Source organism: Bactrocera tryoni, chromosome 3 (assembly GCF_016617805.1).
Source record: "Bactrocera tryoni isolate S06 chromosome 3, CSIRO_BtryS06_freeze2, whole genome shotgun sequence".
Lineage (NCBI taxonomy): Eukaryota > Metazoa > Arthropoda > Insecta > Diptera > Tephritidae > Bactrocera > Bactrocera tryoni.
The window spans coordinates 32,748,619-32,772,028 of NC_052501.1; the positions used below are offsets into that span (position 1 = coordinate 32,748,619).

At 32.5% G+C, this 23,410-nt stretch overlaps 2 protein-coding genes across 13 annotated transcripts in view; both read right to left on the minus strand.

Annotated features, from left to right (window-relative positions):
* LOC120771970 (putative sodium-coupled neutral amino acid transporter 11) overlaps positions 1-23,410 on the minus strand; it is a 550,765-nt gene that overhangs the window by 244,859 nt on the left and 282,496 nt on the right. The gene's annotated exons all lie outside the window — the stretch shown is intronic.
* The window catches only part of LOC120771967 (matrix metalloproteinase-14), a 53,274-nt gene that overhangs the window by 16,444 nt on the left and 13,420 nt on the right, over positions 1-23,410 (minus strand). For 6 of the 10 annotated variants that reach the window (XR_005705018.1, XR_005705017.1, XM_040100308.1 and 3 more), the window contains exons 1-2: positions 14,621-14,990; positions 6,960-7,285 (exon numbers count right to left, since the gene is read on the minus strand). Coding sequence is in view for 8 of the 10 variants with exons in the window: in XM_040100308.1 (XP_039956242.1) it covers positions 6,960-7,181 (222 nt within the window). In the remaining 2 variants the exon portion in view is untranslated. Of the gene's footprint in view, positions 1-6,959; positions 7,286-14,620; positions 14,991-23,410 lie in introns of those variants that run through there. The other 4 variants (XM_040100306.1, XM_040100304.1, XM_040100305.1 and 1 more) reach the window with 1 other exon arrangement.

Sequence of the window (23,410 nt, forward strand, 5' to 3'; positions counted from 1 at the left end):
AGAATGAAACACGGAATAAAATGGAACATGAGTGAAAAAAAAGTTTAAAATTGATTAAAACTGGTTTATATCTGAGCACAGAAGCTGAAAATGTTGGACATAGTATGTAATATTATGTATATAATTTGAAGTAGTGAATCGTTATCAATAAGACACTCAATTTTGAATTTTTTGATGATACGTTATTTTGCATTTCAGGTGACGATATACAAATATATACTTATATGTACAAGTACATATCTAATTTCATTGCAATGAATATTTTAGTGTAGCATTTCGTGTGTACCATGGCCAAAGATTATGTATTATTGTGAACTTATAATGCTCATATTATTGAAAGTCAGATAAATCGCTGCCTTTTCATTCAGCTCCAATTGAAGTTCGCTATATGAAAATTCGCTTCGAAAACCACCTAGAAAATCGCTATTCAGAAAAAGCTATTCATTTTGTCCGATACCGCTAACGAGTCGCTCTTCTTTCCTAAGACCTCAACTTTTGGAATTAAATAAATGAATGAGCTGAGTTCAAAAAAGTCTTCAGGACACGATAATGGTACTCCAAAAATGTTAATGAAGCTACCAAATATTGCTATATATGTATATATACTCTTCCTGCTTTTTATTGTTCTAATGAGGTCAGATCAGTGCGTTAGACTCTACTCTACGAGTATACTTTCAATTTGATCATAGTAATATGTATATACATACATATGTATATTAGAGTGATTCAAAAAAAAATTTTTTTTTTTTCGTTTCGTACTTGGAAAAATAGGTTCTTAGACACCTCTAAGAAAGCCTCTCCAAATATGAGTTTTTAATTGTAACGGGAAGGTCCTCCCACATACAGTTTTTTTTTTCTTATTATCAGATAGAAAAATTTATATCTCGCTTCCAACTACTTGAAAAAATATCTTGTTCCTTGGATTTTGTAGGAAATTGAATGCTCTACAAAAAAGGTCTATTATGATTTTTTCGTAAACCCAACCGTTTAAAAGATATTAATGGTTGAAGTTTGATTATTTTTGGGAAAATTTTTTATTTCTTATGAATTTTATAACTTCGAGTTTATTCCTGGCATTTTCTGTTTCAGTTATGTTTTGTCACTGACGCAGCCACTTAGTGTAATTCTGCAAAACGAATCAATCGACCTTTGGAAAGCATCAAACGTCATAGCAAGATTGGTTGTAAGACTGAACACACGAAAAATGCATGCTAATCATCACTTTAATAAAGTTTTTTTAAGATGGCTAAGAATTAGATATTAAAGTGAAAAAACCCAGAACATGTTGTCGTCAGAGTCATCGAAACAACCAATCACCCACCTCAAAGCTGTGCAGAATTCCACAGAGTATCTGCGCACATTCCACTCATTGACACGGTAATGCAAGATTTAAAAACGCGCTTTTGCGATGAAGTTCGTGAAAGTTTCAATTTGAGTCAGCTGATACCATTGAAGGATGGAGTCATGTGTAGAAGTTCACGCAAGTGAGGAAAGTTCTCTGATCGCCAATCACTTGGTAGTGGCCAGAAACGATTCTTTTACACATGGCTCCAGCACCTCACAACTTCCGGTCTTTGGCCAAGTATTCTCTGGGTAGCCTAAGAACATCCGTTAGAAGGCGAGCTAAAGTGAGAAGGCGAAACATCCCCTACCTAGGGTTGTGCGCTGGGTTTGGGACCCGCCACGTAAAAAAACACCCCCAATGAAAAGGAACAACAAGCCTCGGATGAGAGACCCCCTTTTGATGACGACCATGGCAAACGAAATAAGGTGCCGGGGGAAGCAGAGGAAGAGGAAGACCTACACTCCGTTGGAAGGACCAAGTGGAGAAGGACCTGGCTTCGCTTGGAATATCCAATTGTCGCCACGTAGCGAAAAGAAGAAACGACTGACGCGCTGTTGTTAACTCGGCTATAATCGCGTAAGTGGTGTCTACGCCAATTAAGAAGAAGAAGATACCAAAATTAAACCCAAACTGAGAAGTAAAAGATAAAACTGTACTCATTGAGTGCCCAGTTAGACGTTCTGAGAAAACCTTGCCAAGAAACCAAGAACTGCAAAAATCGAAGCTCAAAGCAGCTGTAGCGCTTTGGCAATAAAAATAAAAGATGTAAATGACTACGAGAACGCAAGTGCTTTCTGCCTTAGAAAACACTCAGCACTTGCGTTAAGAATTACAATTAGATCATAACTTTGGATTATTATCCAAATCGGTATAATTTTAATTTAAACTTAGTATATGATATTTTAAGTCGTAATATTACGCCCTTGCTCCATGAAGGAATATTATTTTTGAGATGATTATTTTACTTTTAATTTTATTACGAGAAAATTGAAAATTGTATTGGGCGAAGTAAACTTCTAATCAGAAGTAAAACGCCTAGAGATAAGATGCATAGAAAACAATAAGGCTGGCGTGCCCAGCAGCATACACATAGTTGAATTTTATAGATGTACATAAGCATTTGGAGAACCATGAAAAAAATCATTGCATTCTATCATATATTATATTCGTGATTTAAGTTCAGCATCGTGTAAAAAATTAAAATCTCGGGTGTGACCGAATCGTGCTGCATTCTCAGTTAACACAATTAAAAACACTTGATTGACAAAACAGTTTAAGTCGAGAACACGGAATTTACATTTTTTGCTCAAAAAATAAATATATATTTATAGTGCCACAACATTTGTATAATATACTCAGCAATGCTAGCCTCTTCCCGGTTGTGGGGATTCATGATAAGACTAACAGCCATTGCTTTATTCTAAACTTAGCCATTTGTCTTATCGACGTCCATGAATCTCTTCAACCAGGAAAGAGGTTAGCCTTACTGAGTATATTATAAGCCATTGCCTTATTGCCTGACTAACGTTTCTCAATATTTCTCTTCGACAAGCGTGGTTGGTTTCGTGGCGTTAATGCTCTAAAATTTTGCAATGTTAGCTTCCTCCAATTCGTTGACGTTAGCGACAGCGGATATTTTGAGGTGCTCTTTGACACTCCGAACAACTTTACCTTCATGCACAGTTTTTTGGGTATTCTACTAGCATCAAGTCTTCTAACTCCACCAATCCTTTTTATTTAGCAATAATATACTGAACAACAGTATGTGCCTGTTTTGAAAATAAAATAATACCGCATACCAAAGAATACATTTTGACCATATTCAAATAATACCAAACAAGAATAACGGTATCTTGATAACTGCGTTTAAAGTGCTACCAACGTAAGTGCACAAGTTTTTTTTTGGCTGCTCAAAGGTGAGTTTAATTTTTTGCAATCGATAACATTAAATTGATTTATTGTTAAGCTTTACTACAAAAAATATTTGAAATTGTCATATTGTTAATCTTAATTGCAGTTTAAAAGCTGAAATAGTTCAAAGGTAAAATTCCTTCAAAGTCAATGCAAGTCAAGTTTTAGTTTTGTTCACTGTATACGAGTATACATATGTGTATATACATATGTGTGTATTTTAATTGATTTGTGATGAATTGCAATTAAAAAATAACTAGTGGAAAGTATATTCAAGAAGTCAGTAGTTACATTTAATAGCTTTGTTTTTTTCAAATTCTGGAATCACAAAATTTCCGTTGGAATAATCATTAAGTTCTTTGTTGGAAGCTAATACTATATGCCTAGGGGTATTGTTATTTGTTATTGTACATATGTACATGTATATGTTTTTTGTTACGATAATTGTAGCAATTGAATTATTTCTCTAATGCATTAATGCATTAAAACGCAATGATAGGTTAATGTATTGTAATGCATTAATGAAATGCTATTCTAACTTCGTTCTCTTTACTTCCAATATGAGAGCACTAAGAGAAAACAAGATATATATTAAAAAGTTAGTATTCAGAAAATAAAGTTAGTAACAAAATTAGACCACACAAATTCAACTCTCATATAAGAATATTTAAAAAGAGGCGTAGTTTGTGAAACGCTTTCAGTCACGCAGTAAAGTCTATATACCCCTTGAAAAATACAGTTCTGAGCCATCTTTGCCCAATGGAACAACAAAATTCATGCCAAACAAACTCTAATTAAGAGAAAAAAGATATTTTGACAATTTTTTTTGTAAATTTGTCTATATTGTTAAAGACTTTGTTATAAAGGTTGTTTTCAAAACACACATACAAAAGGGTTTATTCAACCTTCATTATCAACGGACTCAAGCGTCTTTACAATGTATTGTTATTTGTAAATAGGCGTTTTATACTTTAAATATATTAAAAATGAATAAAGAAATTAGTGTTGAATTACAACAACTAGTTGCAAGTTGTCTTAAACCTAAAAACTCTCTAAGTGAGAAAGGAAGACTTAGTACGGAAGCTGCTATATATATTTCTGGCCTAGGCAACACTAAGTGTTGCCAGGTGCAATCTGACATTTCCATTGGAAAGTTTGACATTTTTTGGCGTAACATCACTCAGAACGTTTTGTCATTTAATCGTGAATTGTTTTATTTACAAGGAAATAAAAAATTCATCTCGGCCAAAAAATGGAATTAACTCGTGAACATTTTCGTGCGATCATTTTTCACAACTTTCGACGTGGATTATCACGACAAGAGTGCATCGATGAACTAAAATCTTTGTATGGCTATGAAGCACCATCCTATAGCACTGTGAAAAACTGGTACAACGAATTCAATCGTGGCCGACGCTCGCTCAAAGACGAATTCCGTGAAGGTCGTCCAAAAACAGCCGTAGAATGTTCAAAGTCATCCGTTCAAATAACAATTCGGAACTATAAACTAACGAAAAGTATACAATCACGGGTAAACATTCACATTTGTTAAAAATTGAGGAATATCTCCGATTTTGGCTGTAGAAATTTCCAAAACCTTGCAAAACTCGTATACTTCAGTGCATCCAGAAACAGAACGAAAGTCTTTGAGAAATAGTAGATTTCATAATCGTGTATCCAAGAAGAAACCCTTTATTAATGCAATTAATAAACAAAAACTAGTTTATTTTCCTCCAAAATATATTGATGCAGAGTAATATTTTTGCGTTAAAGTTTTATTTAGCAATGAAAATAAGTTCAATTTGTATGGTTGTGAAGGGGAAACAAAAAATATGACATAAAAACAAGGATGCGTTGTTATGAAAAAGTTGCTTTATACCAAAAACGCACTACTCAGGGAATGGGATCTTATTTCTAAAGATTGCAAAAAACAAAAATAGTCAAGAGCCAAGATATTTTTAATAAATTAAAAAAAACTTTGTCAAAATAACTTTTTGCTCTTAGTTAGAGTTCGTTTGGTATGTGTTTTATTGTATCATTGTGCATAGATGGCTTATAAATATATGTACATATGTATGTAAGTACCTTTGTAAAACTTATATGTGTCACTTAAACAATATGACTCTGGAGAATTGTACTTACATACATATGTATAGATATTTATGAGAGCTGTGGCGATAATATCTTTTTTACTAACTTGATTGTTAGAACTTAATAACAAGAAAAATTCTATATTCCTTTCTAAATCATTTATATTGTAAATAATAATTAAATCACATGCCTGATTAAGAATATGCACGTTTGTAAGTTTTTTATTCATGGAATTTTTTCATGCCAATTGCATTGATTAGAAAAATACATAAGTACAAATGTACGTTCTTGTAATGAATGAGCATTTCCGAGAACTTTCCTACCGATTTATCTTTTTTGTTGTGTCTTTAATGGCGGGTATACATGAAAAATGCTATTATTTTACTCACATTTTACATACTTCAAATTCAGATATAATTTACATATAAGAGGTACATATGTATATTCTTATGTTTTTAAATACATAATTGAAAATCTATATATAGTATATAAAAGAAAGTTGGTTAGTTACACCATTTATAACTCATGAACGGCTGAACCGATTTGGCTGAAAATTGGTGGGGAGGTAGCTTAGAACCAGGGTAAGAACCTTTTATCTCTTTATGTCAAAATTTAATCCAACTCATAAATACAAAAATTATATATCAAATTAAAAGCATTTGTTCAAAATCTAGTTTGATTGAAATGATTCCTTGAATATTTGATTTCTTCAAAAAGAAAAAAAAATAAATCAAAATTCATGTTTGTAGGCATCAGATTCTTCCTCAAAAATAATACATTTGCTAAGTATTTGGAATAGTAGAAAAGAACTGCAACCAAATACGCACTGAAGTAGATCATAACTGGCTCAGTAATCAGTCGTTGAGTATGTATTATACCACGTTCATCCCAAAAGACTGATGTCGTAACCTTTCCAGACTTTTTCGTCTTTCCACACCTGAGAATCGGTTCATCTTGTGCAGTCTACTAGAATGACTGTCGATTGGACTTCAGTGGGATATGATGGAGCTATGTTTCTATTGTCACACACCGACGCAAAAATTCGCTTTTATTAGGATTAAAGCGCCCTCAAGCACTTCTCAGAATCAGTTATTCGTTGTTTTTGTTGGATTATGAACTTGCGAGGCACCCACTTTGCACAGAGCTTTCGCCTCTTTAAGCTTAGCAAATATCTTTTCATCGGTGGATTTCCCTGAGCCCAAATTCAACAGTATTTTCCCCCAAAAAGCAATGCTTTATTAACACACGAAATGCTTTATGATCCATTTTTTTTGTAAACTAACACAAATTGCTTCACAAAAATGCTATATCTCATTAACTAATAGTTATAATCCAACTAATAGAAGTCATAAAGATGGTAGTAGTATCCGTAGTATTATCTATGTATCCGCCACAGTGAAGCGTGAACGGGTCTTCGAGTATTTTAATAAAAAGATTTACTCGGGATATTTAACAGAATTCTTAATTATAACCGATATTTATTCTGCTTAAGTACTGGTATATACGAACATTGACTAATTAGAATTTTGTAAGTACTAGAATTTTTGATTCTTCATTGAAAAAAAGCCCGTTCTTATTTTTTACTATTGATAAAAATATAAAAAATACATACCTCAGCTTGCGTGGTCGTCTGCACTGGGTTGGGAGAAACAATACCAATTAGGGCTACTAAGGTGACTAAAACTATGAATACTGAACACTGTTGGCAGGTTTGCATTATGTAGGCCAATCCTTTGATTGATGATAATCTAACGCTATCTGTGTTTGACTGACTTCGTTTAGCAGTCGGACAATTCGCTGTACTTCGTCTCATTGAGTTATAGTGCAACATCATTCAATTATATACGCTGTTTGCAACCGGATAGTTTATGTAATTGTAGTAATTGTGAATAGCTCCTCGTTGATTAGATAAGATTTCGGTTAAAAAACTCGATGAATCTAAAGAAAAAATGTTTAAGTATTAATATAAGTAATAATACGTACATATGTACATATGTCAAACGTATCTTATTGTTTTAAATAATGAAATACGTAATATATTCAATACAAATTTTAATTTGAGACTTATAAAACTCCATGAGATCTATACTTAAAACTGTAAATGAATCCAAAACGATTACTAAATAACGAATTTTGTAAATTCTTATGGAGAAATTGTGCTTTTTTAATATTCTGATTGAATGATGTTTTGACTACGAGTAGTGCGCTTCAAAAATGTGATGGTGTTTTTGCGTTCCTTCAAAAACTGTGCAACAAGTTAAATCAGATTCATCAATACATATTATATGAATGAACAATGTTTACAAAGAACTTTTTCGCTATCTATGCAGTAAAGTCACTTGGGTTTCCTTAAAAACTTTCTTAATTCGATTTTACTTTGTGTTTTAGAAGAAAAATTAAAATCAAACCAACGGCCGTATTTCAAGAAAAAGAAAGCGCCACTTCACCAAAGCCATCGTGCCACAAACATATAAATTAGGTTTCGAATTGCTTTTCCATCCACTGTATTCTTCAGATCTGGCTCCAAGCTATTACTTTCTGTTTCTGTTTGGGGTCGCTATAACCCTTGAAGGAAATGATATATAGATGAAATAAGCGAATTTTGACAAAAAAATGTTTTTCACTATTGTAGGCTGGGGACTTTTTAATTGATCTGTTATGTATATAGAAATTAGCTTGTTCAATTTAAGATACCAACAAAAAACCTTACGGTATTTTTTTTTTTCATTTTTTCGAACTAAGTTGGACGCTTTATATCATTGTTTATATGCTCTGTTTCTTTATAAGGAAAGCTTACTTCACTGACAATTATCCTTTATGAAATTAGTTTCACAAATATATTCTCCACATACTTATACATACATAAGTACATGTACATTTTTCTGTATTTTGTGATATTTTCATGCTATCATTACGGTTAAATCTAACAATGATAAATATTCATTCAGCCTTTATGGCGCACTAAAAGGTCATGTCGGCATTCTGATTCACACACAAAAATATCTGTATGTTCTTTATGAACTGTTTTTGCAGGTATAAAAGTATAAATATATATTCACAACAAAGTAGCATTGCTAAATATCTCACTGTCAAGTCTTTATTTTTTGGTGTGCGCCAGTCATAAGGTGTAGTTATTTTTGTGTCATTCGCGCTTGCACGTATCAGGCATATCAAATATTTACATATAGGGTGTATTTTTAGAGGTATAGAATTTCCGGCAGGGATAGTTGACAAGGTGAACAGATGTAATTAGCATTTACTCGAATGTGCAATACTATGTGTTTTGCAAATATTATGCCGTAGTTATTTTAAAACATCGCTTTATAGGCAGCAAATTCAAGATATTTCCAACTTAAAGCGCACGTAAATAAACAAAAGACAACAATACTGACGACACTTTAGGCTCCCTTGTATCCAGAGAAATTTACAATTTGTAGTGGTTTGCATGCAGAAGGTGCCATTGAGCCATATTTTCTGAAAATTGAATATGGAGACCGACCAATATTTGACGTGTTATTGGGTAAGACCGGAAATTGACCGGCTATAATTTCATATGTGTTAAAAATATTTTTCTATATACATACATACATATGTATATATTTATTACGGGTATATACATATGTACATATCGATTGTGCCCTAGCAATAGCGAACCTACAAAATGCATTTCTTTATTACAAATGCGACTAAAATTACATATGCAACATCATACAATAGTCTAAATTGAACAGTTTAAGAAAAGATTTACTCGTAAGTTATTATTATTATAAAATTACTATGTATGCATATACATACATACATACGCATCTAATTATTTGCTCATTATTCGGGAAATTGGTGCCGACAGTTCATTGTTGGTCAAATAATAAACTAAGTTATCGAAGCATGACACAAACACAAACAGTTTTTGGGATAAAACAACAACATGCATATATTTATAATAAATCTTTACCCTCAATATATATACTAATGTTCTTTTCACTGCTTTTAAGCTAAAATACAACTAGTTCACTTAGTAAAAAAAACTATATTCGCCACTGATTTTTTACCTTTCAATACTGTCGAGCTCTGTGCCTTTTGGCAGGTCTAGGTAAGCTTTATAAAAAAAGACATTTTTCAGTTTTTAATGTACATATGTACATATGTGTATTTTTAACTCTCAACATTTATATACTTGTATGTATACCTGCAAGTAGATGAAATTGAACACATCGAAAAGGCTGCGTTAAAATATACAAACATGTAAAGAACTTTTTAAACTAAAAAATCTAATTTTTGAATGTGTCGGAAACTTTTATGGAGATTCCTATTTTAGCGACAACTTTCACTGCAGGGTAAACGTATACATTTGTTGCATTATTTAGGAGCAATTATTATCGTAACAGTTGAGTTAAGTTGAAGGTCAACTATGAAGTTTAAGGCCAACCGTGGCTAGCCGGATGAGTCTGTTGCTGTGAATATTCAAGCATGCATATGCATACATTTATAGATGTACATATATATGTATTTATATATAACCGTATATGAAAGTATACATACATATGTATGCATTCAGTTGCATATAAATTATACCATACACCATATGCACGTACATACATACAACGCGTAATATATCCAATTTGATTTGGTCGTGAAGTTATTTTTATACACACGCTTATACATTTCTCTAAGTGCACGAATGATCTAAGCGAAACAGTTGGAGTATGCTTTTAATTTTAGTTTTATGCGCTTCATAGGTCTAGCAATCTAAGTAAACTTGTTATAAATACAATATCTATTGAGGGTGAAACACGCGCCATTTTGCGCAACTTTGAAAAAAAAAATGGTTTGGAAATGTATGTACATACATACCTATAAGTACTATGTATGCGGTGAATATATAAATATATAATTACATATACATATATATATGTATATATACGTAAGCTTACTAACATGTCTTATTCATATTTCAACTGGAGATACAATCAAATCGAAATCAAATTATTTATTTTTACTACCATGAATAGCAAAGATATGCTCATAATACGCTTTTTGAATTAATAACATAAAATTGAGCAAAAATTGTTGAACAGAAATCAGTTATTAATTCAATACCAATCCACGAACACATTTTTTTATTCGACATTAGCTAGTTTCTCACCATTACGGTGTTCCTTAGAAAGAATTTTTAAAATGACTTAAGGGGGTATTCTCATGTAATCACTTCGAAAAAACGATTTTTTTCTATATTTCGGCAGTAAAACCTATTGAAAACATAATGTGAAAAATTCAGACCGAAATTCATAGTATTTGATAAGTTACAGCTCATATACGTAGTCGCCGATGTGTCGTAAGCGACTGTCTACCAGGCGCCATGACAAGTCTGCAGCTGCTACGTTTCTAAACGCATTTTTCTGAGACTGTCATGGTCCAAAAAAAAGTATTCAACCGCTTGCTTTAAAATTTAAATATCGTCACCTGAAATGCAAAAAAACGTAACATCAAAAGATTGGTAACTGAGTGTCATATTGATTACGCTTCACTACTTCAAATTACATACATACATACATAATATTACATATGTTCAACATTTTCAGGTTCTGCACTCAGATATAAACCAGTTTTAACCAATATTAAAATTTTTTTCACTCATGTTCCATTTTATTTCGTGTTTCATTCATGCCATTGTAAATTTCCGAAAATGTTGTTACGTTATTTTGCATTTCAGGTGACGATATGTTCTTCTACCCATTTATAGTTATCGTCCCTACCAGAATTGTTTATTTTCGAAAATATTTTCATATTTTTTTAAAACGATTTTTAACGAAAAAAAACAAGATTTTCGTGACTTTTTTTTGTAGTTCGACATTTTTTTTAAATGAAATTGATTATATTTGGTAGGGACGATAGCCGCAGAACTACTGAATAATAATCCATTAGATTTTTTTATTTCAGGCAACATGAAAAGCCGCTATCACCATGACCAGTGAACTGCTTTTTTTTTGTTGGGTACTACTTCGATTTAAAAAAAAAAAAAATATTAAAAATGTAAAAAACGAAAAAAAAAAATTTTTTGTACATTTCAAAATACTAATAAAAATACATTAAAAAATTAAAATGTTTGAATTTTGTTGTCGCACAAAAAAAAATTTTCCTAAAAAGTGGTAAAATGTATGCGTTCACATGAGAGTACTCCCTTAATAATGTTAGGCTTTTGAGATTTATTACTACATGAATTTGATCATCAAATTACATACATATGTACCTTTCCTTAGTACATACCATGTGTGACAGCGAAACTTCAATTCATACAAATATTTCTTGATGCTTCTAGTCCGTATAAAATATGTTTCGCAGTTTGAAAAAATAATGCATTTTTTGTATCGTTTAGTTGGAGGCTTTTAATAACATATCCTTAGTAAGGTTTAACAAATAAAATCTATCTATTGTGGCTAGTGTATAAAATGAAATTCCTCAAAACGGACGGTCGTCATAACCGGACAGTTCCCAAAACTGGTCAAATTTCATGAAGACAACGTTTTCATTATTATTTTCATACAAAAACAATTCCTATAACCGAACATGAGTACGTTTCAATGACCGGACACGGACACTATTTTGTTCAAATTATCTCTTATAAACGGACAAGATTTCATAAAATGTAGGTATTGCAAATTGTCTGCAATTTATACTTCTCGATTTTTTAAATTTTTATTAATTTTTGGTGTTTTACGACAGTTGTCTTTAAGAACAAATAGCAAAAATGATCACAGCAAACAAATTGACTTGCACTGATGGCGTCTGGTTCGCGGTGGCTCTACGGAACTAATGCAATAATTGTCATGCATTTACTCCTGGCTGACATTGACTAGCATGTATACATAAGTTCAATATACATATGTACATACATATGTAAGTATTGTTCTGAGTTGCAGCTTCTGACTCTAAGAATACATTTTAAACACTCGTTTTTATCACGCCCCCATATGTATGTATGTATGTGGACAGCTCCCTTAGCCGGACAAAAACACTGCGACGTTGGCTATCCGGTTATGAGGAATTTCACTGAATATACACATATCATTTTAAACAGAAACTTTTATCTTTGCGTACTGTTATTAGTCAACATTTTTAAAATTCTTCCAATAAAAGCGTGAGTATGGAATTATGCATTCATATGCGAACATACTTTCATATAAATACACGTATGTATGTATGTATGTGTAGTATATGACTCATTAGTATCCACGTTAAGAACTTGACTTAGTAAAGTCCCAAGAATTTGCAAAGAAGTGAAATAAATACACATGTCTACCATATACATACATACATACATACATACGTACAGATAAATGAGCTGTCTTCTCTGTGTACACAAATTTAATATACATACATACATATGTACATATATGTATGTACACGTTTTAATTTATACGAGATCATACACATAATATATATCAATATTACAACAACAATAATATGATTTCATTAGGAAATGCTTTCCGCAATCCTTTGTTAAGAAGTCAGTTTATGTATTTTTAATAAATGCAAATCGGTACATACTACACTGTACATACATATGCACATTCTTATGCGATCTTTGTGATCGATTAAGGTCATTTGACGTTGTCCTGTGTGCATTGTGTTTAATACAATTTACATACATATGTGTATATAACTTATATACATTTGAACATATGTATGTATGTTTAAGTGTGAAGAAATGCATTGAACTAAAAATGTAAAGACGCTCTGCAACAAATAATCATGAGCAAAAAACTCAGATTAACCATAAAAATGAGATATTAATTTAATTGTGTCAAAAAAAAAAAAAAATAAATAAAAAAAATTAAATAAAAAAAAAAAAAAAATAAATAAAATTTAAAAAATAAAAAAATAAAATAAAATAAAAAATAAAATAAAAAAAATAAAAATAAAAAATAAAATAAAAAATAAAAAATAAAAAAAAAATAAAAAAATAAAAAAAAATTAAATAAAAAAAAATTAAATAAAAAAATAAATAAAAATAAAATAAAAATAAATAAAAAAATAAAATAAAATAAAAAAATAAAATAAAAAAAAAAAATAAACAGAAAATGTTCAACATGGAGAGACGATTTTATAGGTAATATTCAGCCGTAGCTCCTTCTGTTAGTGACTTGTTATATGAATTTTTACTGAACTATGTAAGTTAGTTTTGTAACTAGTATGAATCAAATTATTTATAAATTGACAGGGCTTAAAAATACTAGTTGACATTTTCAATTTTACTATCGGGTTTCAATTTGCAATGTCTCTTATTAACATGGATATCGGGACAAAGTTTAAGACGAGTTAGTTTTGTGTGAACGATGGACAATTTTGCTACACAAATTGTATCTAGTAAACATAAAGCCAAATACAAATATGTATAAGTTAATTCTCACACTTTATGGCGACATATTGGAATGCTTAATGAACTTTTTAAGCCCGTGTTTTTCGAGAGTGCTTAAAGGTTGGGTTGACTCACTTTTTATTTATATTTTTTATGCGTAAATATGATATGTATGCACAAAAATACAAACTTAGATAAATACATTTTTATTATACATATGTATGTATGTATTACGAAAACATTACGACATTACTGTTTATTTTTAATAACCTATTCGGTATATTTGTTGAAAACACAGCTACAATAATCGTAATGGACAACTTAGAGATAAGATTATGAATACAGGGCCAGGGAATTCGTTATCTATGGTTTTTCTTTTCGGCCAATTTCAAGGGCGATCGCTTATACAGTTTACATATAAAATATGTGAATAAATCTGTAAAATGTGGACGAATTTCAAAATATTAATTCGCATATCCAGGTTCTTGTGTAGGACACAATCTTTCGATCGTGCAATTTTACACATATGTATGTATGTATGTATGTATGTATGTATAATTTTTTAACTTATGTACATATGTTTACCGCGATATAACATACATACATACTTATATTACATTGTCATAGGCTGTTGCATTTTTCGCTAATTGTGCCCTAGCTCGATTCATACGCGACCAAAACTAAATCAAATATAAAACTTTAAGGAAAAATATGTTCAAATATAGTATTTGAAGAAATTATTGTTGAAAGAATGCTTAGCGAGTTTATATAGCATATTCGTAGATTTGTACAAATGTGTAGGTAATGATATAAGATTACGCGCAACAGGTCTGTATGTTTGTATATACATACGTATATGTTCATGTTGACAGTATGAGTTACATGACGATAAAGATAAGTACGATAATATTCCTTACACAATGGCAATTTCTGGTAACTGGATTTGAAGTGGCTGCTTTTTCTGCCATGCAACTGAATTTAATGCGATACCTATATTGAATTCACTTTGCACAAAAATAGACGCGATTCGATGAATATTCGTGTGTAATGCACCGGTTTAAACTGATTGATCGAACTAAATGTCGTATGCAATAAAGCAGCACTAATTTTAGGTTCAATTATTTAAGGCAATTTTACAGTGGTATATGAATCACGTAAGAATCACATTTAAAGACACAACTTTGTCGTTTAAGTTATGAAATGTAACACAAATTTCATTAAAAATCGAAAAATTGCCCGCGCCTTAAAACACAACCGCCCAACTTTGCGAGCAAATTTGAACTGACATTACGACGTACACAACGCGGCAGCAGAAGTCACCCACAGATCGATGGACAGCTGGTTGAAAAGCTACTTCGTATTGGATAAGAGTGGAGAATACAAAGGTGGAGCTTTCGGTTGTTGTTTCTTTGATGACTTCGTGTTGTTAATGATCGTGTCGGTATCGGCTTCAGCTGTTTGAGCTCTACTCTCTGGATTTTATTGTTTTTGATAAATTTTACTCCCGCAACTGAGAGTGAAATGTATACGTATATATAGTACGTATACTTTATTATGATTATTGTCTGATCTTCAGTGTTTTGCCCTCCTATTCATAAAGTATTGTTGTGTAGTGGCTGAAAGCGGCGGTTAAATTTTGCGAAAATCAAGCAAGTGTTGTTTAACTCGTTCTGCAGACACTACGTTTGTGTAAAAAAATGAGTCGCTTTGTTTTTGGGGGACCTACCCCCTGCTCATAGTTCGTTGATGATTAATATTTGACTTCTGAGAATCAATTGAGTTCGTCATACTTGCCAGACTCACTTGCTGTGGGTAAAGCCGGTACGCACCGTTGTTATAATACCCCCACACCCTCTTAAGTGGATAAATACATAGGTATGCACTTGAACACAATTAGGATCATAGAAACATATGTTTGAAATATTGTATAATATGTACAAAAGATTTATAGGAATAAAAACGCCGTTATGCAAGAAAATAGTAATTTTATGATTATATTGTAGTAATAAATCATTATATCCAACTAAAGGTTATATGGAAAACAGAAAAAAAGTTATAATACCATTTACAGGTGCATTTCTTTTACCAAACCGTCAAACTGTTCGATTGCAAAGTAGAACGTTTATTTATACATATGTTTACATACATACATATGTATGTACATATATAGTATATGAGTGATTCAAAAAAAAAAAATTTTTTTTTTCGTTTGGTACTCTGGAAAATAGGTTCCTAGACACATCTAAGAAAGCCTCACCAAAAACCTATTCATAATAATTTTTTTTCATTGAGTTAGAAAATTCATAAGAAATAAAAAATTTTCCCAAAAATAATCAAACTTTAACTGTTAATATCTTTTAAACGTTTGGGTTTACGAAAAAATCCATAGCCCTTTTTTGTAGAGCATTCAATTTCCTACAAAATCTGAGGAACAAGATATTTTTTCAAGTAGTTGGAAGCGAGATATAAATTGTTCTATCTGATAATAAGAAAAAATAGAAAACTGTATGTAGGAGGACCTTCCCGTTACAATTAAAAACTCATGTTTGGAGAGGCTTTCTTAGAGGTGTCTAAGAACCTATTTTTCCAAGTACGAAACGAAAAAAAAATTTTTTTTTTTGAATCACTCTAATGTACATACATATATTATAGGGTCTGGGGTAATGCGTGGACCGATTTTTGGCATTAAAGTTCATTTATTTAAATAATAATATTATTTATTGATGCGAGTATAAGGTGTAAAGCCAAACGGAAGTTCAAAATTCTTACCTTAGTTATAAGGAGACAACGAAAGTAGACAAAAAGCTCCGGAGAATATTGGAGAGAACACCAAGTTACCCTGTACATACACACCTACATACATACATACATTCATATGCTCAGAATGTGCTCTAAATGTGTTCATACATTTCGTTTGCTCATTTTATCGAATAATCGATTTTATAATTCTAAATTGTGGTTTCATAGATTGAAGACCAAAGCATTGCTTCATTTACATTCGAAAACCTATGTGAATATTTTACAAAACAGTAACTTGGAAAATAAGCAGACGATGCAAATATTTTATTAGTTTGAATTTCGAACGTGCTTTGCAAGATAAATAACAACCAAATTATTTTGAGTTTTTAAAAGGCTTATTATACTTTAATTCTAAAAGTTAATTTTTCATAGATTATCTACATATGTACATATGTATGTATAATGGTGCGCGCGGCAAAACGAAAACTGCCTTTTATATTTCGGTGTTAGAGCACAAAACGAATGTTAATATTCTTCATTAAGATTTAGACACTTTGTCATGCGTTTGAGCCAATTTTAGAAGAATTTTTGCCTGATTGAGGTATCTCCAAAGCATTCGTTCTGAACACCTCTTCAGTTGTCAAAAAACGTTGACATTTTAGTGCATTTCGTACGTACGGGAATCAAAATAAATTATTCGGATTTCATTCTATACGGCGAATGACTTATCAAAGCGATGTGCAGTTGATTCAGTTGATGTGGGAGAGGCCACATTGGTGCAGTGAATAGTGATCCGTCTTCTGTGGTAGGTTTTTCTAATTTCTTAAAAGACAACTGACAAAAAAATGGTTGTGTACCACTCAGCATTTAATGTTCTGCGTTGTTTTAGTGGTATGGTTGCGGAATGTATAGTTTTTCAAAAAAAAAAGCAAAAAAAAAAATTAGCGTGGAAGTGTTTCGTGCGCGAATAACTTTTGTTGGGACTCATCTTGAAACACCCATACAGTCCAGTACATTGCTGTTTACTTTTGGGTTCATACACGTTAATCCAGTTTTCATCACCTGTCGCGAAGTCAAATGTTCATGCAATATTGAATGTGTGCTGGTCCTACTAATGCCTATAGCTATTTGAATCTCCCGGTAGTTCACATGACGGCATTAATAGTTTCCTGAACATCAACTGATTTTGGACAACCTTCACGAAATTCATCTTGAAGGGGTCTACGACCTCGATTGAATTCACCATACCAGCGACGAACATTGGTCCTTGCTGAAGCTTTATCGCCAAAAATAGAATTATGTTCATCGCTCACTGTTGCTGAGTTAATTCAGTTCGAAAGTTGTGAAGAACAATGGCGCGAAAATATCCGCGTTTTTGTCCCACCTTTCAGCCGAGATGAATATTTTAAGTTACTGTAAAAACACACATAGCGGTCGTATGTCAAAATGTTCTGAGTATGTATAGCTACAAATATGTCAAGCTTTACGATATAAGTAGTTGAGAGTTGCCAGATTGCAACACTACTGTTGCCAAATCCAGTAATAAATACAGCGTGTCGTTAGGAGTTTATAACGAATTTCATTATTATGAAGATTATGAGTACCGATATTTGCTTTTAAATACTGCAATGTGATACTAAACCTTATATATACAATTGCTTATACACTTGCACTTTGACATTGAATATGTCAATTTTGATCTAAAACAAAAGTTTCAATTATTATATTAATCTGTATCAAAATCTTTATTGCGCTATGGAAACTTTTCTATTTTTTTTGGAATTTGACAAAATTTCGGCGGTTTGAACAAAAAGTATCGAATTTGGCCGTTTTTTCGACAGTTTTTCGTAGGAAAAATTTGGAAGATTTCAAAAAACAAAAGGCTTCGTAGCGCGAAAGAGAATAACGTTAAAAATGTTCTCTCCAAATTGGAACTAGATGTCTTCAAAACGCTTCCTTTGAGAGTGGAAACCGTTTTTAAAAACAGCATCCTGAGAAAAACGCTTTAAAAGATTGGAGTCGCTACGTTCCTCACTGTGTTCCCTTTCTACAGGAAACCCTGTAGCCACCGTAATAATTTGAATTTCGATTTCAAAATTTGAGAGAATGATTATTATAGTGTATACTATCCGAAAATTCAAGAAACAAAAATTGATTTTTCGAACATTTTACACTGAGACGACCCTTAAGCGCACTAAATGTGCTTAATTTATCCCGATATCCTCATTGTTGCTTGATTTGCATAGTAGAAAGTGAAAGAATCAGATGGAGTTTACACATACACTCAAATAGTAAAATTGTATTTTATGTGGAGAAGGCGTGGTTGTAGTAAGATTTTTTTCGTACTGGAACATAAGATTATCAAGATAATATCATACACCAAACTTGGTCGATATCGGTCGAAAGATATGGGGTTCCACCTTATTATGGGCGGTGGCACACTCATCGTTTGATTTTGACCTCGACTCTTATAAAGCTCTCTCGTTTTATTTCGAGTGTAGATTTAATGTCTCTGGCGTATTTATACCGTTATATGAGGAGTGGGCAGGGTTATCAACCGATTTCATCCATTTTTACAGTGTCTGTTCCTAGGGATTAGGGAATTTGGTTATTGTATTTCTACTAGTTCAAGAAAAATGTACATTAAAACTTTTAGAAATTAAAGTTTTGTAATCCGATTTTAGTGCTGAGAAATCTACGAGGTCAATACGGAACCTAGGAAGATCTAGCAAGAACCGGAATTTCTAATGCTGAAACGTTCAGAATGTTAGAAAAGGCCTTTGGTTATAATTGTTTGTCGGGAGCAAGTGTTTTTCATTGGTACAAATTAAACAAAGAGGGTCTAGAGCGCGCAGACGACGAACCACGTCCAGGATGGTTATCACCATTACCTGATGATGAACAGGTGTTTCAAAATCACTAAGTTTTAAGTTAATACTAGGATGTCATGAAACGTTTGGGATCTATGCATTTAACCCGGAAACAGATGATCAATCGGCCGAATACCGAGGCAAAATACGTAAAAACAGGTCAAAAATCGAGGTTATGTTTACAGTTTTCTTCGAATTGCTTCCGACCGGCCAAACTATCAATAAGGAATACTATTTGAGTGTTATGTGTGGTTCGCGCAAAGCTACATAAACTTAAAAAGAGTTCGCAATTATGAGCCGACAACTCATTGTTTTCACACAAAGAATTACTTTGAGGGGGTCGAGATAGATGTTGAAGAATAAATTAAGAATTTTAAAGTTATTAAAAACGTCTTACTATTTACCGTGACCCATGGTCTATAGGTAACATGTTCAAGTACGAGGAATGCCAATAGTGCTCTTGTTTTAGACCAAGAAAATCGTAAGCCAAATTTTTTACCTGTGATCAAAGAGGTATTAAGATGAAACGTTAACCTCGGCTGCACCGAAACTATAGTACCCGTCACAATCAAAAAATTTTCCCTGAAATAACTTGTGTTGAATCGGTCTTTTTTACTACAGTAGTCTGCTCTGATATAGAAATACTACATAGCATAAACGGTATAAAGTCAGATGCAAAGCCAAACTCATAATATGGATGGAAACTCCTGAACTAATTGGCAGTTATTGACCGACAAATTTGGCATAAGACCTACTGGAATAACGAAAGCCATGTAGGTAATATATGGGCGTATACATGTGAGTATGTCTCTCTCTAACCCTTCGTTCTCTAGAATTATTTAACAATACTGATATCTACTATATTCCACTCGATCTCGTGACGTTTAATAGGACATTTCTGACCAAAACCTTATCATAATGGACTGTAGTGACCGAAACTCACAAATGAAAATATCCTTTGAGCTTGAAATAATATTCCCTTGATTTCGTTAATAACTGCTAATTTAAAATAAGATAGATAAAAATAAGGAATGAAAAAAAGAAAGAATTGTGAACGTGTAACACCAAAAGCGAATTTCCCGATTTAGTTCGTATATAACCCAACATTATATACATATGTATGAAAGTACTTTCGAAATTTACAAGGATCATGGCTTAGTTATATCCAAAATGTTGTCTTATTTTTGGTCTCTAAAGTTTTTCAATTAACGGACGGTTTAATGAACCTGGCAAGAGTACGGTTTTAGCGACGTTCGCATACTGTTAAGTGAACGTGCACAAAGTGTCATCAAGATACCCTACTTTTGCTCAAACATTACTTGCTCGGTTCGGTTATCCGTATCATTACGATCCGATAGTATACTCTGTGCAACATATTGCAGGAATATATTTGGTCAGTTGAAAAAAAAACAAGAAAAAAACAAGGCTGCATCAAAGCTAATATACCCTTCAAAGGAGCACTTCTTTTAGTAACTACATATGTGTTCAGTTTGTATGGAAGCTATACGTTATAGTCTGAACAATTTCTTGGAGATTATATTATTACCTTAGGCACTAACCCTTTAAATTTTGTGAAGATACCACATCAAATGCAAAAGTTTTCCATACAAACCCTTGATTCCGATCGTTCAGTTTGTGCGGTAGCTATATACTATAGTAAGCCGATCTGAACAATTTCTTCGGAGATTACATTATTGTCTTAGAAAATATTCCATACCAAATTTCGTGAAGATACATTGTCAAATGTGAAAGTTTTCCATACAAGAACTTGATTCCGTTCGTTCAGTTTGTATGGCAGCTATATGTTATAGTGGTCCGATATCGGCAGTTCCGACAAATGAGCAGCTTCTTGAAGATAAAATGAAGTTTGCAAATTTTCAAAACGATATCTTAAAAACTGAGGGACTAGTTCGTATATATACAGACGGCCAGACGGACATGGCTAAATCGACTCAGCTCGACATACTGATCATTTATATATGTACATATGTATATACTTTATAGGGTCTCCGACGCTTCCTTATGGGTGTTACAAACTTCGTGACAAACTTAATATACCCTGTTCAAGGTATATTAACTTGTGGATGGTGTCTTATTTCAAGTTTAGAAAGTTACATGAACAAACTCTCATTCTCAGTTCCTTGATTATTAAATGAAAGAAGCCCGTTGCCTATGATTATATGTACATTCCAATTATTCATGTTTTCCTTAAAATAATTCAAGTAGTTAGTAATCAACAAGTACACATGTACTTACATACCTACTTATGTACAGGTATATGTAAATATGATTGTTCCATTATACAGACTGCAATGAAATTTCAGTGCTCAAGGTATAATTTGAAATTTCAAATGAAAACAAACTGTATGAAATATGTATTCATCTACATACATATACATATCCATATGTATGTAGTAAGGTATGGCATTCGCAGAGGACAACTCATGCTGTCCCGCTTGTAGGTTGAAATCTATACTATAGTCATATCCAATGCGAATCACAATAGACTAGAAATATGAATTTTATAAGTCTATCACGTCGTAGACACTGCTGTCAATCTAACGATTCGGCAAAACTATACTTACGAATCGATATTATATTTTTATGTGATTTTTATGTACATAAGTATGTACATATGTATCTAGTATATGCACATGTATGAGGTATACGCACATTTCAGTGCAAATATTCGGAGAGGGGTTTGTTTGTACCCCAATATTAAACTATGAGCCGAATTAATTTGCTATAAACTACTTTACAACTGTATTTCTATATAAGCAACTTAAATATTTTACATTGATTACTTAGATGAGCTATTCATGGATTATTATTTTTTAGTAGTTACAGAAGTACATCAAGGACTGCTCTAATGGTTTGTAGAGTTGAATATATAGTGTTGCCTTATGACATTGCGATTTCAATTGGACCACAAATTGTATATGATTTGGGAATACTCTATGATCCATGTCGAGTACTTTTTAATGAATGCGGAAAGTACTCGTTTTTAACCACTACTTAAATTGCATGTTATCATACGAGTTTAGCAAGATCGAAATTTACGAACTTGCCTTACCAAGTTTGCTAGACAACAATACAATAACAATTTGCTGATTTGAAAATATAAAACAATCAGTCGATTTTTTTGATGGCAAAATTTTGCCACTAAAACCTAAATATGCATTCGTGTAGGTGCATAATAGGTCTAGTAAAAAGAAGTCAATTATCATCAGCAGACAGCTTTTGTAAACTGTATCTCGGGTTTTATAAACGCGATCGGTTTTCGCTATATGGCGTTAGAACGAGAAGAGTTCGCCACATTTTACAGTTTTTCTTAAATAAAGGTTTCGGTTTCGGTTTCAGTATCACGTTCCGGAAGGCCAGTTGTCGAAAGTATCCATAAAAAAAAATATTGCAAATCGTCGTACCAAGTGATGATTACGTGTTCTTGTTTCATGAAAACGATTCTGCTAATGAAAAATCCGCTTCAAGGAGTTTGTGAAAAACAAGTGGAACTTTGAGCAAGGGTTAACAATACGCTTCTAATTGACTTTGGCATTTTACCAATCACTGTTTTTTTTCTACAAACTCCGGTATTGTATCCAAAACTTCTCCTAGCGGGCAGGAGGTAGAATTTGCCCGCGGTAACGCATGCCTGTGGTAATAGTCGCCTATGATTCAATACGCACTATGTCTGTTGTTTGTATTACCTCGAAGTATCAGCATCTTCTTCTTTACTGGCGTAGACACCGCTTACGCGATTATAGCCAAAGTATCAGCATCTTGTCAAAAATAGCGCTATAATACTCAGCTTGAACTGATATTATAGACTTTGAAGGAGATTCCTTCTAATGAAAAGACATTTGAAGTTAAAGTGACAAATGTCATTAGTCTTTGAGTTTGATAGGTGCTCAACTAATATAAGCATAAGCTATAAGGTCTGACCGTAGACTTACCACGGACCGGGGACCACGGGAAGCAGTAAGCTAAACCTAAATTTGGGTATATTTAAAAAAATTCAGTTCAGTGTGGAGTCACATTCCGGCCGGGTGCCGGACCCACAGCATGTCAGAAGTTTTAGAACGGCCTGGAACCTGACGA